Raw genomic sequence first — 14,698 nt, forward strand, 5'->3', positions numbered from 1 at the left:
GCCAGCTATCCCACATACTGATTTGACTGTGTCCAAGCCCAGTGTCCACTGAGTGCTGTGAGGAACGCTGCAAACTGTTTAATGATATTTCTCCACCAACTACATCCAAACTAAACGATGCAGAGATGAACGTCATGGATTTTCTTGGTAGCTCTGTGTTCTGACTCTTGTGACGTCATCGACTTTGGTTCATTCTGATGAAGCTGTTGAACATTCTGCTGGGGAAAAATGTCACTGGTGACTTTTAAACTTTTACAGGTGAAGCATTTTCCACAAATTCCATAATTCAAGCTTTGAATGAATTATAGTGACAGAAAGAGGCCACAAGATGGCGCCATTTGTCACTTAGTAGATACCACCTGTTGGCTGTTTGGTTTATGTTCACACCTCTCCATGAGTGTTTTATATAAAGTTTAAAGTATTCCTCATGATTTATTTTTCCTTTCTGGCTGAATAAAATAAATTAACTTAAGGAAACTAGGGTGAGTCTTTCATCAGTAATTGGTTATTTAAAACACTTTACTACCTAAAGTGCATTTTTGCTGCTTTACATGTTTGCTGAACTGCTTCATGGGCTAAAAACCTTTTGATTACTTAGATGCTGACTCTATTGTTCAAATCAGATCTATACTTTATGTTTTCCATTTGGCTTTCCTGGATCGACACGTTTGAAAATAAAAGCATTCAGTGTGTCAAAATGTGTCGTGTAAGTGTAGAAAACTTCTGTTGTAGGAAAACAGGATAAAATGACTGTGTTTGGGGCTTGAGGATAAATCTGATCTAAAAATGAACTTGTGGAAGTCAGAACAAGATACAAGCTTGAGTGCAATACTCTGGTAAAACTTCATAATGGGGGTATTTAGGCCCCACATCTCGGATGTTATCTACACTCAGAATATCTTTTAGTATATTATTTGGGAACTTGGTTTGGTCTTGGAATAAGTAGTTAATCATAGATATCGATGACATGCTGTTGTTGAAACACTCTCTTTACCTGCAGTTTGGTTTTTCCAAAAATGTAACAAACAAAACAAGGCCACACATGTTGATGGCTGATTTCAACTCCACTTAACACAGTGACCAACGCAACCTCAGTCACACACTGCTGGTGACCAGCATGAGGAGGAGGTGCCAGGCTGTTGTGGCTGTGTATGGTTCTTCCACATGTTACTGAGGCTCCTACTTTTTCATGGCCACAACCCGTATTTTCCTTACAAATGTGACACCATTTGAGGGGAAATAAACAGGCTTTCCAGCAGTATAAGATTTATTGCCAAGAAGCATGTTTACAACAAAGAGAAAAAAATGACCAAGCACTAACTGTCTCACTTTTTGTGCTCAGTTAATGTTTGTAAAAATTAGACATTGTCACAATCTGGCCAAAGCAGACTGTAGGGGTTGACAAAAAAGACCCAAAACGCAGACTCCAAGGAACAGGGAACAAAACTTGAATGTTAACAAAAGGTGAGCCGTTTAATGAGGCCGGTAAAAGGTAAAAACAAAGGACAAGGCAAACCGAAGCAAAATTAACATAAACCTAAACTGGGAGAACTAAACAAAGAACATGGAAAAACCTAGAAACATGGTATGGAGAACATGCCGTGAACGACAGACGACCTGACAAAGAATGAACAGAAACACACAGACTAAATACACACAAGGGTGATTAGGGGGAGTGAAAACACACGGGGAAAACAGCTGACACTAGACTGACATGAGGAGACAAAGGAAGCAGATCTGACTACACTGACATAGGACACAGACTTTCAAAATAAAACAGGAAACATGCGACGCAGACATGACAATAGACACTTGACATAAGACATACAGCTTGAACACATAAAGGGAAAAGGGAGACTAAAACACAGCTGTAGAAGACACAAGGGGAATTGAAATAAACAAATGAGCTCAGATAACCTAAAGAACTTAAACATAACATCCAAATAAACTAAACCTCAAAACGCTGGGTCAATAGACCCAGGAACGTGACAGACATGAAGTCACTCAGTTTTATGATAAGGGGTGATATTATGTAAAGGTGAAGCAAGCATTAGGTCTCCCTGCAACCCTACAGATGGGAGGAAGCCCATGTTGCACAGGCTAGGAGAGGTACCAGGGAGGTTAGACTAGATGGCATGCTTCTGATACTCACTAATATCTAATGAAACGTGTGGGAGAGATACGAACTACTTACTCCAATGCAAGATTTAGCCTTCTTCAAGGTTTAGTGTGATAATAAAAGGCCGCTGGGGATCATTTCTGCTGTATGGCAGCACACATGGTGTCCAAAGTTTTCCAAAATTGGACAAACTGCAGAATGCCTGAATATGTATTTATTAAAAGTGCAGTCATTTTTCACTGTTTCACTTCAGAAGCATACATCTTTGCACAGATGATGTTTATATGTTGATTATTACTGACTTAGTGGATTAAAATGTGAACAAAAGCACATTTTAAAGAGTTTATATGCTAAAAAATAAATAAATAAATTAGGTGAAGGAAAAGATCTACTTACTTTTTCTGTGTTCCAGCCTCAGTAACTTTCACACAGTAACATCTGGTGTAATATTTACACCTCTGATGGAATCTCACAAGTGTTAGCCTTGTTTTGATACCACGATTGTTTAGTTTGTAATTGCAGAGAAATACTCCATTTATTTTGGACATGTCATTTTTGAGCAGGAAGCTCAGAAAGCCCTTTGGGGCTTAACAGGTTAATTAGGTGTCTGATATTTATTTATGCTAATTTATAGTTAAGTTAATGAAAGAAAAATGAAAGCTTAGTCTACTGTTAGCATATTTATTTGAAAGGGCATTGTGTTACTTTGTGTTACTTTGTTTACATAATTCATCAGTGCAACATTTTCTGTAAACTCAGTAAAGGTCTGGATGTAGTGCAGTAACCACCAGAGGGAGCAGCATGTGTAGATTTGAAATGTCAAATTTCCAAATGTTGCTCTGGATGGGACACGCTATTGTTTTTCACTTTTTCCTTCTGAGTATTTGTTTCCTGGGTTTGTTCCTGCTGCTTTTATTAGAGATGGATTTCTTTCGATGCCTTCTACTGGAACATCAACCACCTCCTCATCTTCCTCTTCCTCGTCATTCTGACGGTTGTCCCCGTCAATATCATGTGGCAGCCGATTAATAAATTGACCCAGAACACAGAGGTTTTCTTCAATCAATAGACCGCACAACAGAACGATTTGCAGCAGTGTAAAATGGAGTTCATCGACCCCTACACCAACATCATTTTGTCGTCCGTCTCCTCTCTCCATTTTCTTTTAGGATAAAACAGTCTGCTACATAGACTGGAGGAAACTGGTCGGTACAGCTGTCAAAAGTTAGCTGACTGGTTTCAAACTTTTAAAATGTCCTTGAAAAGGCTTTTAAATCTCTTTAGCAAACTGTTTAAAAACACGGAGCAAATGTGGACTAATTGCTACTGAGTGCTGTGAGGAACGCTGCGAACTGTTTAATGATAATTCTCCAACGTCATAGATTTTCTTGGTAGTTTTGTGTTCTGAGTCTTGTGACTTGTGATGGTATTTCTTTTGATGTATCTGTATTCTATAATGCTTTGGTGCGACTGGATCTTTTTGCATGTCTGCTCCACACGCCGCTGAGTCTATCTCAGGAAATTGGCGGGAGGGGAGCATTCGCGCACAGCGTTGACTAATGGTGCTTACAGTCTACAGACAGCGTTTCCCAGCATGCACTGCTGGAATCAGACTTCTCTGCTTCTGCACATGTAAATAAAGAATAAGAAGATGAAGGCATGCCGCGGAGCCTCCAGTCAGGTCGCTGCTGTCTCTGAAGAGTACTTGGCAGCATGTGCAACATCCATGAAGAATATCTAATCATTTACAATCTCACACTGAGATAAACTTCTGCTGTGTTTGCTGTGCTTGTTTTAAAGAGGATGTTGACCTCATAATACATGCGAACATGACAAAACATTCAGGCAGACATAACAAGTGTTTGTTCCGAGTGTGCCCCTGTCTGTTCATCAGAGAATCCATACAGGAGAGAAACTGCACTGTTGCCTCACTTGATGCAAATGTAGATATTACCTGAGATATTGTAGAGATAAAAAAGTAAACAGCTCATTTATGGTCCACTGTGCACAGGTCAAATGAGAAGAGAGACCATGTCTTCAGCTCGGTGTGCCAGGGAGCCAAGGGTGCCTGCTTCTTCTGACAACCGACCTTATTGTGCTCAGTTTTTTAAATTAATGCTAATGGAGAATATTTCTTCCTAGCTACTGCGTGTTTTTCAGTTATGATAAAACAGCTCAACAGTTCAGATTATTTCCTTTGCGACTATCTACAGTGACCAGCAGAGGTTTAGCAGTCTTTCAGTCACTAAGTCCCCAGGGCTGAGGGCACAAATTAAAAAAGGTCTGGACCACCACCATGGTTCAGCACCTCAGTAATGTATGGAGGGGAAAAGAGCTCCAACTAGAAAGAACCATTTGTGGTTGTGCACTCTGAGTCTACTCCTGAAGCCTGCAGAGCTCAGCATTTTTCTGAATCCTGTTTTCTGCCTCACACATCCATCGCCTCTCTCCTTTTCTGCACCATGCACATTTTGTAGCAGTTTTGCTCAGAGCTGAGGGTGAAGTTGCACTGTGATGATAACTGCTCCAAGTTAGAGGAAGAGACAACAGTGTTTCTAGATTGCAACACCCTTAGCTAGCAGACCTTGTGATATTCATATCAACTTGTGCATTCTTTCCATTACTGATTAAAAAAATTTCACCCACTTTTCAGTGAAGCACTTTTGATGTTGTTGGATATTTTTAGGCTGCTTTGCAGAAGATGCAGCATTTTTAATATCCACCTGCAGAGTTTTCAAGTCAGGTCACTCCAAAATATCCTGCTTGTGTTCCTTAAAGTAGATCATGGTGCTTTTTTTTAAAATTTGCAAAATCATACAAAACGTACTCAATTGAAAACTGATACAGTTTTGTGTTTCGTTTAAATCACAGATGCTACATTAGACATGGTTATTTGTTCTGTCTCTTAACCATTTAAAAAATTATGGGACATATTTTTCCAACAGAATTGAGAAGATGGCATTGTGAATTTTGATTCGCATGTAGCAGCTGTCTTTGGAGAAACTGTTAATTCACTTCACTGGATTGTGTTGATATGGTTTTAAGGAAATGCTTGAGACTTGAGATAAAAATGGATGCATATATTTAAGAGATGCTGTTCATGTTTTTAAGACCTAAAGTGCACTGGTTAAACTATTTTTTCATGTTTCTTCATGACATAATTATGTCAGAAGGACATCTACTCATCCATCTATCCATATCTTGCTGCTTATCTGGGTTTGGGTTGCAGGGACAGAAGGTCCAAGCAGAAACATAAAGACCTTACTCACATCTCCTTCTTCCAGCAAAATCTCAAATTACATCACTGACAACACGGCTGATGTATTGAAGTGATGCTCCTTTTTCTTCATTATAACACTGAAGCCTTTGTGAAGCTGAAACAATAACCAAGGTGAGAAGTCTCATTTGTGTAAACATTTAGAAATGAACTCTTTACAAAAGCTCAAACAAGTTATTTCATTACATGTGCCTTAGCACAGCGGTTCCCAACCTTTTTTGCGCCACGCACCGGTTTATGCCCGACAATATTTTCACGGACCAGCCTTTAAGGTGTCGCGGATAAATACAACAAAATAAAACTAGTACCGGTACCGAAAAAAAGAAGATTTATTCATAACACACGTGAAAAGACCCAGGAAAACTGAGTTAACGATAAAAACGATAACAAAATAACGCTGAAAACTGATAAAAACACTGAAAACCACACATTTCATACCTGAGCCTCAACTCTCGCGGCCCGGTACCAAACGACTCACGGACCGGTACCGGTCCGAGGGTTGGGGACCGCTGCCTTAGCATGTCTGACACTCAGCACTGCATAACTGAAATGTATTGAAAGTGAACATTCCCACAAGATTTAACATGTTTTGCATAAAATACAAGCTGCATCAGAAAAACAATGCAATTTTAAATGTATCCAGTTTAAAGTTCAATAATTTTCCGCTTCATTGCCATAAAAATATCCCAAATGACCTCACCTAATGACATTACTCACCCACTCCATCCTCCCCTCTTTTTTCTCTCAATTACCTCCTATAAGGTCTGTGTGTAAGGAAAACAAGGAATACTGTGGCAGTGAAGTTGTAATATGCACTCATGCCAGTAGCAGTTTATGAAGAAATAAAATTAATACTGATTAGAACTGAGTTCAGCTTATTAGTTTGAGCCTCCACACCAGTCTCAGTTTTTCGTGTGACCCACTGGGAAAACGAATAGTCCACCCTGGTATGGTTTGCAGACAGTGAATATTTGTTATTAATCTTGTACACCGTATAAATGCCTCACATTTTAATCAGGCTTCCTGTAGAAACAAGATGCTGCTGCGTCTCTGCTCACATGGAGAGGCAGAGGTTGAGGTTGTGTGTGAGAAATATATTACTATGAATTACTAGGCTAACAATTACACCAAACTGCCAGGCTTGACAGCATCTGAAAAGTAAAATGAGCATAAAATGAGCAGCTTACCCAACCCAACCCAAGTTAAATAGTATCCCACAAGTAGCTCATTTTACTTTTGCTCCCCCAACTTATTTAATCAACCAGCCACAGTGTGGAGCTGACATTCCAGTCAAGCTTAATCAAACAATTAAGCTCTCTCTTTCATAGATATAAATAACTGCTGCTAGCTATGATGTTTAAGGAGTGAATAGTGAACTTCTTTTAATGGTGTGTTTAATAAATTTTATTTAATAACTTGTGACCTTTGAGTCCCTTCCTTGCAAGAATTATGGCCAATGACGGAAATGTATGTATTACATTTAAGATTGGAAAACAATGTCAATGCCACAAACGTGAGTTGTCATATACATCTGTGAGTTAATCTGCACAACCGTGTGCACATGTGCTCTGTGCATGTACATACACAAAGAATTGACCTTCGTTACTTAAATTTGTAGCATTGCCTCTGTGCTGACTGATGGTGCTCAGTGGCTTTTGCTTCTTGCTTTTAAATCAGATGTCACTCTCAACATACATGTAAACACAAGCTACAGCAGCAAAGCAGTCTTAGCTGAGGAAACAAAGATACATTTCCTCATTTAATGTAAAATATTGTGGTGATGTTATGTTATATTAGGCAGGCAGCTGCCCAAATTACACTGTGACAATCAAAAGTATATCTATTTTGAACGCCTCAGCTGGAAAAAATTCAAAATGGTTTATAAAGTTGGCCACAGGTCTGTATGTAAATGGGAGTTAAAACATTGCTTCATATTTGGATATGTATGATGTTAGTGTTTCTAAAAGACTACTATTTTAATAAACACATTTTTTAAACTAAAAATAGACATTATTAAATTTTATACTTTTAACTACTGAATTGAACATAATATGAAATGATGTGTTTCCACTGTGGGAATGATGGATCCAATGACAAATAACTTTCAGATTAGTAAAGCTATATTTTTAATTTTTCTAGTTTTCCATTTCTATTTAGATGATTTAGATTTAGATTTAAAATGAACAGGATCATAACAAAATAACACCACTGCAAGTGTAAAAAAAATATGTTGAAATCAAATGGTATGTTATTTGAAATCAATATGAAACAATGACACATGCATTTTATCCAATTTTTTTTAGTTATTTAATTTTTCCCAATTGTCCAAATTAGTCTGTGATTGGCCTTATTGTCCAACAAATCATATTTATATACAAATATATGTGACTCTCAAATATGATTTAAATGGATCATTCCTCACTTGATGACGAATTATCCATTTAAATGTTTGCAGAGTCCTAAACTTGATGCCAGTGAACTTATCAGCAGTTGGTTTTAAAAAAAAAGCCCAAAAAAATCCCCAATGAGCAAGCACTTGGCGACGGTGGGGAGGAAAAACTCCCTTTTAACGGGGAGAAACCTCCGACAGAACCAGGCTCAGGCAGGGGTGGCCATCTGTCGCTGCCGAGTGGGCTTAAAATGTTCACTGTCCATACTTAGATATATATATATATATATATATATATATATATATATATATATATATTAGTATTAAAAAAAAGAATATTGTTAGGGTTCCTTTACAATGTCAGAAGGAGGGAGGCACTAAGGCACCGCCTTCCGCCCCTCGACGCCCTCGCGGTGCCCCCTCCTTCTGACAGGAACTTCCTACACACCAGGTATGAATGATGCCTGAGTGGACATACAAAACTCACAAGTTCCTGGCTCTCACGGCTCCTATGCAGAGGGTTAGTCGAAGAAGGAGGGGCATCGCGAGGGGCGTCGGGGGACGGGGGACTGTGCCTCACTGCCCTCCCCTTCTCCAAGAAACCCGTCTTCAACCGAGTCGAGAGAGCCGGGAACTTGTGAGGTGTGCATGTCCTGGTGAGCCTCCACCTTTTATAGGTGGGTGCAGCCTCGACTGTACAGAGACAGACCAGACCAGCTGCACCACACAGACACTTCAAACCTCATCTGAGGACAAAAAACATATACATACATATATATACATATATATACATACATATACACATATATATATATATATATATATATATATATATATATATATACATACATATACACATATATACATATATACATATATATATATATATACATATATACACATATATATATATATATACACATATACACATATATATATATATATATATACATATATACATATATACATATACACATATATATATATATATACATATATACACATATATATACATATATACATATACACATATATATATATATACATATATACATATACATATATATACATATATACATATATATACATATACATATACATATATACATATACATATACATATATATATGTATATATGTATATACATATATATATATATATATATATATCTTAGTATTAAAAAAAAGAATATTGTTAGGGTTCCTTTACAATGTCAGAAGGAGGGAGGCACTAAGGCACCGCCTTCCGCCCCTCGACGCCCTCGCGGTGCCCCCTCCTTCTGACAGGAACTTCCTACACACCAGGTATGAATGATGCCTGAGTGGACATACAAAACTCACAAGTTCCTGGCTCTCACGGCTCCTATGCAGAGGGTTAGTCGAAGAAGGAGGGGCATCGCGAGGGGCGTCGGGAGATCTGAGGACAAAAAACAGAGGCTAAAAACTTAAGGTTATCTATGTAACCCCGGTTCTCTGAGTAGCATGAGTGAGTGTCTCACTATGGGAACGCCTCCTGCGTGACCTTATCAGAAGGTCAAATACCATTACGCCAGCCCTTACAGGCTGGCTAGGTGACGCCCATGTCAGGACGGGCCAGTGCCTCCCTATATAATAGGCTGACATAGCGTCACATGTCATTCAAAACAAGCCCACCTCTTCCTCGCTTCCATAGCAAGGAGGGCGGTCTGGTGAGACACTCACTCATGCTACTCAGAGAACCGGGGTTATATACATAACCTTAAGTTCTCTTTCATAGCATTCGTTTCGTGTTTCACTATGGGAGAAATAATGACTCCCGGATTGCCAGACATGCCTGTTAAGAAGACAACTGTCCCCAACAGCACTTCACAGGGGAGAGGCCCCCACCCGGGAAGAACCTGCACTGAGGACTGAACGCGCTAGGTTAGGTGCTGTCACATCTAACCTGTAAAACCTAGCAAATGTATGAGGTGAAGTCTAGCATGCAGCTGCACACACCTCCTGAATAGAAACTCCCCTAAAGAGAGCCCATGAGGTCGCCAGACCTCTAGTGGAATGTGCACGTAAGCCAGCAAGGGGCTGAAGGCCCCTGCTAGTATAGGCCAGGGCAATTGCTCCTACAATCCAATGGGAGAGGCGCTGTTTAGACACAGGCTTTCCCATATGTGGTTTAGCCCAGGACACAAACAGCCGGTCACTTCGTCTGACACTCTGGGTTCGGTCCATGTAAATGCGCAGAGCACGGACTGGACATAAGGTATGCAGCCGCTGTTGCTCCTCTGAGGAGAAAGGCGGTGGGCAAAAGGCCGGCAGTTCTATAGGTGAACATGTGCCGACAACCTTCGGGACAAAGGCAGGGTTGAGCTGCATACTGACCCTCGTATTATCCGAGGAGAACTGAATGCATGACTGATGCACTGAGAGAGCGTGGATCTCTCCCACACGTTTAGCAGAAGCTAAAGCAATTAATAGAGCCGTCTTCAAGGACAGAAATTTTAACTCAACCTGTTCCAGGGGTTCAAATTGGCAAAAGGAGAGCGCAGCCAACACTGTGGGAAGGTCCCACGATGGAGCCAACGGCCTAGACGTAGGCAATTTACGCCGTGCACCCTTCATGAAACGGCATATTAAGGGATGTTGGCCAACAGTCTTTCCCTCAAAACCAATATGGCAGGCTGAAATTGCTGCCAAATACACCTTGATGGTGGAGAAGGCTTTACCCCTATTAATCAGGGCCTGAAGAAATGACAGAATCACAGCCACAGAGCACTGAAAAGGGATGGCCTGTGATTCTAAGCACCAGATTTAAAAAAAAAAACGAAAAATCTCAGTTTTCAGAAATACCCGTGTACGTGTGGACGTAGTCTACAATGTATCATTGTTTTTAAAAAGGCTCCAGTTCACTTTCCACAATGCTACGCGAAAACGGCGTCAAATGTATACGCTTTGGAGAGCGTTTTCAAAACGCTGCGCTTTCCTTGACCGAAAACGCTGTCTCAGTGTGGACAGAAGGCCAAAACGGAGAGAAAAAGATGCGTTTTCAAACGAAAACGCATCTGAGTGATGAGTCATGATAGCATTACAGGCTGTTCACTTTTAAGTGTGGTAATTAGAAATATTGCAAAATAAAATACACACAAATATACTGTAAGAAAAGGCTTTTATTTTTTAGTATATGCTGAATTATCAGTTTCAAAGCTACTCTACCAGAGTTTCACTAAAAAATGAAACAAAGGATAAGTTTTAACCCTTTCATGCATGAATTATGACAACCTCTCAGCGAATAGCTTCTCTAAAATCAATAGAAACCCAACATTAAGTTCAGCTGAAGGTCAAACTGCAACAAAAAACTCTTTAATCAACAGTTTACGTTAAAAACGGCTTCTTTTTTTGGAAAAAAAACAAACAAAAACGAACAGAAATCCCAGTACAGTACAGTTCCTTTGTATCGTGCTGCTGCCACCTGCTGCTCTGGGGTGGGAACAACAACACTTTGGATTTGCGTTCGTTTTTAGCAACAAATGAGTTTTACTTTTGAGGCTGCAGTTTTTAGTTGTTTATTTGTTGGATCCCATCAGTTTTTCTTCGAAGAGCCGAAAGACTTTCAGTTACTTATGATAAACTTTTTGTCTTATACAAACAGATAAATACAGAAAAGAAAGAAGAAAGCAAAGCTTGTATTCTATTTGATTTTCAAGATATTGAACTTTATTTTTTCTATTTCACCGAGTTCTTTTTTCCATGTACTTTTTGTCCAATAATTTTTTTAAATAATCAGATTGTTTATTTTAAAATTAAGAATTATTTATATTTTTTATATTTGCTATATACTGAGCTGAAACATCCTGTGTAGTCATGTAACACATTATTTTAAAATAATATATTTTAAACAGGTGGATGCAGGAATTAAGAGTTAAAACAGAGTCTTGTTCCATTTAAGCTATCTTTATTTCACATTTATTTGTACACAATAAATACAGTTAAACATCCATGGGTGTGTAAATACGACGCCTGGCAGCCTCCGCATAGCCAACGCTGTAAAACGTGGGAGTTTTTACGTCCTTTAAGAAAATGAATTTCAGATTCTGACTTGATGCATAATCGAGACCAGTAAACAGGTTAACAAAAAATTCTCTAATGGAAAAGAAACTTTAGTTATTCTTTTAATACAACAGGGTAAATGCAAACTTCAAAAATAAGTTTGATGTCATTCAGATCTCAAGGAGATCAACGAGAACGCAGCGTCACGGCTGACGGATACCTCTTTTCCTCTGATCAGATTCAGCTACAGTTTAATTGTTTTTGTTTTCTTAAAATCCTAATTCTAAAAACAAAAAAGGGGAAAAAAGCTGTGCCATTACTTGCACAGATATCCATCTCTAAGCTCTCCGTAAACTATCAATACGATCGATAAGTCATATCTCAATCAAAGACACTACAATGGCTATTTACGGCTAAATAACAGGAAGTATTGATACCAATACGGCTGGTAAACAAACATCAAACAGGAAATATTGAACAAAACATCCACAATACTGAAAAGGAATAAGAAGACATCAGAAAGTGCTTCACTATAGATTTTAAACTGGACAGCTAGCAGCTCAGGATGGTTTCCTCCTTAAAAATAAAAGGCATCTTTAAACTGCACATGCTCAGTGTAAACTGTCCTCCCCAACAGCAACTGTTACTGGCATCATTAGTGTCGTAAAAACAGTTTTTTTCTGTATTATGCAACATAAAAACAAAAGAGTTAGACTGTGTGTTTGTGTGTTTAAGTGCTATGTTTCCCACTTTAAACTTTTCCTAAACATTAGAAGGGGAAAAAAAGATAAGGGATCCAAAACAATCACAGGTAAAAATTGCCACTTTTCCCTTGTTTGTGTAACCGCGAGCGGTCACGTGTGTCGGCGGAGAGGACCAGCCTCTTTTCGAGACTTTTGGTTTGCTCACAAGTGCAGCTCTGTTGCATAGACGTGAATCTGATGGTGGTAACAAAGAGCTATGACGTGAGACACAACGGGGGCGAAATCATAACTATAACATAAAAAATTCTTTCTTCAATCCATAAACGAGGAGAAATTCTGCAGCTAAGGCATCCATAACACGATCAGTTAGAAGTGATGTTTTCCGATGAGCTGAAGGAAGAACTTATCTGTTTTCTTGCAGAGACTTTAATGTGAAACCAGAGCCAGGAGGCAGTTTATCTTAAACATAATCGACTAATGAAGCCAAAAAAGAAGTGAAAACATGTGCAATACCCGTGTGGAGCACGGGCAGCCTAAAGATCGCTCAGGTGAAAACAGAGAATTGATTTATGGTTTGCTGATGATGTAATTAGCGATAATCAGACTATTTTTGCTGATTACTGCTCACAATTTCTTTGTATTTTGACTTCAAACAACATTTTTTTTTTGCGATTAAGTGTCAACAGAGATACAGAAAAGTGGTTACACCTAAAAAGCAAGGTCACTGAAGGCAGCGGTGTGGTTGTACAATGGTGCTGTAACCTTGTCCTGTCACCAGGGGGCGACGTCAAAATATCTGCTGTTGTCTTGTTGGCCCTTGGCTTACGGTGCATTCCAGATTGAGTCGGAAGTCGGAATTCCTGAGCTCCCAGTAGTAATTTTCATCAACTAGTATTTCCTTCTTGGAAAGTCAGAGCAGCCTCAACAATCCAAGATGGTGACAGAGAACATAAACATAATCTGCTCTGTCACTCACCTGTATTTGTGAGTCATGATATGAGTCACACGCTAAGCACTTACCACATTCTATCAATGAACGTGCTGCAGCTAAAATAAATCCCATCTTACTTTGCTTTTCTGACTTTCCTGCTGGAATGCACAAACTCGGGAATGACGTCACTGCCAAAAAGGACCACAGACATCAGAACATTGACACAGCTGCCAGGTTGGAAAAGTGAAGCAACAAAAAAAAACTGTACTCTATTTACAGGCCACCAGGGGGCGACCCCTGCGTCTGCAAAAGACTTCTGGTCCTATAGAGGTCTCTGGGACCTCTGTGAACAGTTCCCTGATGTGTTCAAGGGTTCAGTTTCTCATTTCAGAACACAGCTGAAATTATCAAGACTCACTGAAGGGGTGTGAAATGTGTCTAAATCTAGGGAACAGAGGCCTGATCGACGATATGTTCTGCAGACTCGTGTCTTTGTTCGTAAACAGAAAAATGAAGGTAAAACACAAACGCTTCCTTCAGTTTGACCTCTCAAAGGTCAAGGTCAGTCCAGTCTAACATGTTTTACTTTAACATGAAACGCTGCTTTGACCGAGTCTCAAACAACAGAAAATCCAGGGTCTGCTCATCAGCTAACGACTCTGTTTTATGCTGTCGGTGTGTTAAATATCATGAAACGCCTCATTCAGTCAGCTGCATGTTCTTTAGAACCAAACTGGCTGCTCGAACTGATGAATGATACCACACTGAGCTCTCTGCAAGGGAACGAATGAGCTCGACTCCCTAAAATATCAGCCAGCGAGTCCAAACACACTGATTTTTACTAACGGATAAAATGATGTTAACTTTTCTATCAACTTCTTTTGCTCGTTATCACCTTATTAACTGTTCGGGGGTGAGAATGAAGCCTTGTACAAACTCTGGGTAAAGTAGTGTTGAGAAACAAGAACACTGAACGGGAAGTTAAAAGAAAAAGGCGCAGCGGTGTTCCTTCTCCGAGTGGGGGGGCTTCTTCCGTCTCCAGGCGTCTTCAGGAGTTTTTAAGTTTCCTTGGGTTTCCTTTGGGAGTGTTTTTACGAGTCCCTGCTCGAGGGGGTGCCGCCTTCACACCAGTGTGATCTCAACCTCCTCTCGCCGCTTCACCTGCCCGCGAGGATGCTGCTTCGGGGGCGGAGGTGCGGCACGTACCTGTAAAAATCCACCGGCTCAGTTAAAATGAAGATAAAAAAAGTCTGCTGCCG

At 39.7% G+C, this 14,698-nt stretch overlaps 2 protein-coding genes across 2 annotated transcripts in view; both read right to left on the minus strand.

Moving 5' to 3' along the window:
• Positions 1-9,740: 9,740 nt before the first annotated feature.
• LOC146566198 (uncharacterized) lies at positions 9,741-10,735 on the minus strand. The gene has a single exon (XM_085287870.1). The coding sequence runs from the start codon at positions 10,377-10,379 to the stop codon at positions 9,741-9,743; it is 639 nt and encodes a 212-aa protein (XP_085143996.1). The 5' UTR covers positions 10,380-10,735.
• Positions 10,736-11,689: 954 nt separating this feature from the next.
• Positions 11,690-14,698, minus strand: part of LOC146566199 (F-BAR and double SH3 domains protein 2-like) — a 43,704-nt gene continuing 40,695 nt past the window's right edge. The window contains exon 20 of the mRNA XM_085289775.1: positions 11,690-14,645. Coding sequence (XP_085145901.1) covers positions 14,562-14,645 — 84 coding nt within the window. The 3' untranslated portion in view covers positions 11,690-14,561. The remainder of the gene's footprint in view (positions 14,646-14,698) is intronic.

Source organism: Mchenga conophoros, linkage group LG10 (assembly GCF_057382185.1).
Source record: "Mchenga conophoros isolate Kocher_MC1m ecotype Shallow Benthic linkage group LG10, M_conophoros_male_GT1.1, whole genome shotgun sequence".
NCBI lineage: Eukaryota > Metazoa > Chordata > Actinopteri > Cichliformes > Cichlidae > Mchenga > Mchenga conophoros.

What these genes read in the sequence shown, in the direction of transcription:
- LOC146566198 (XM_085287870.1), bottom strand. Translation starts at nt 10,379, where the DNA reads ATGAAGGGTGCACGGCGTAAATTGCCTACGTCTAGGCCGTTGGCTCCA.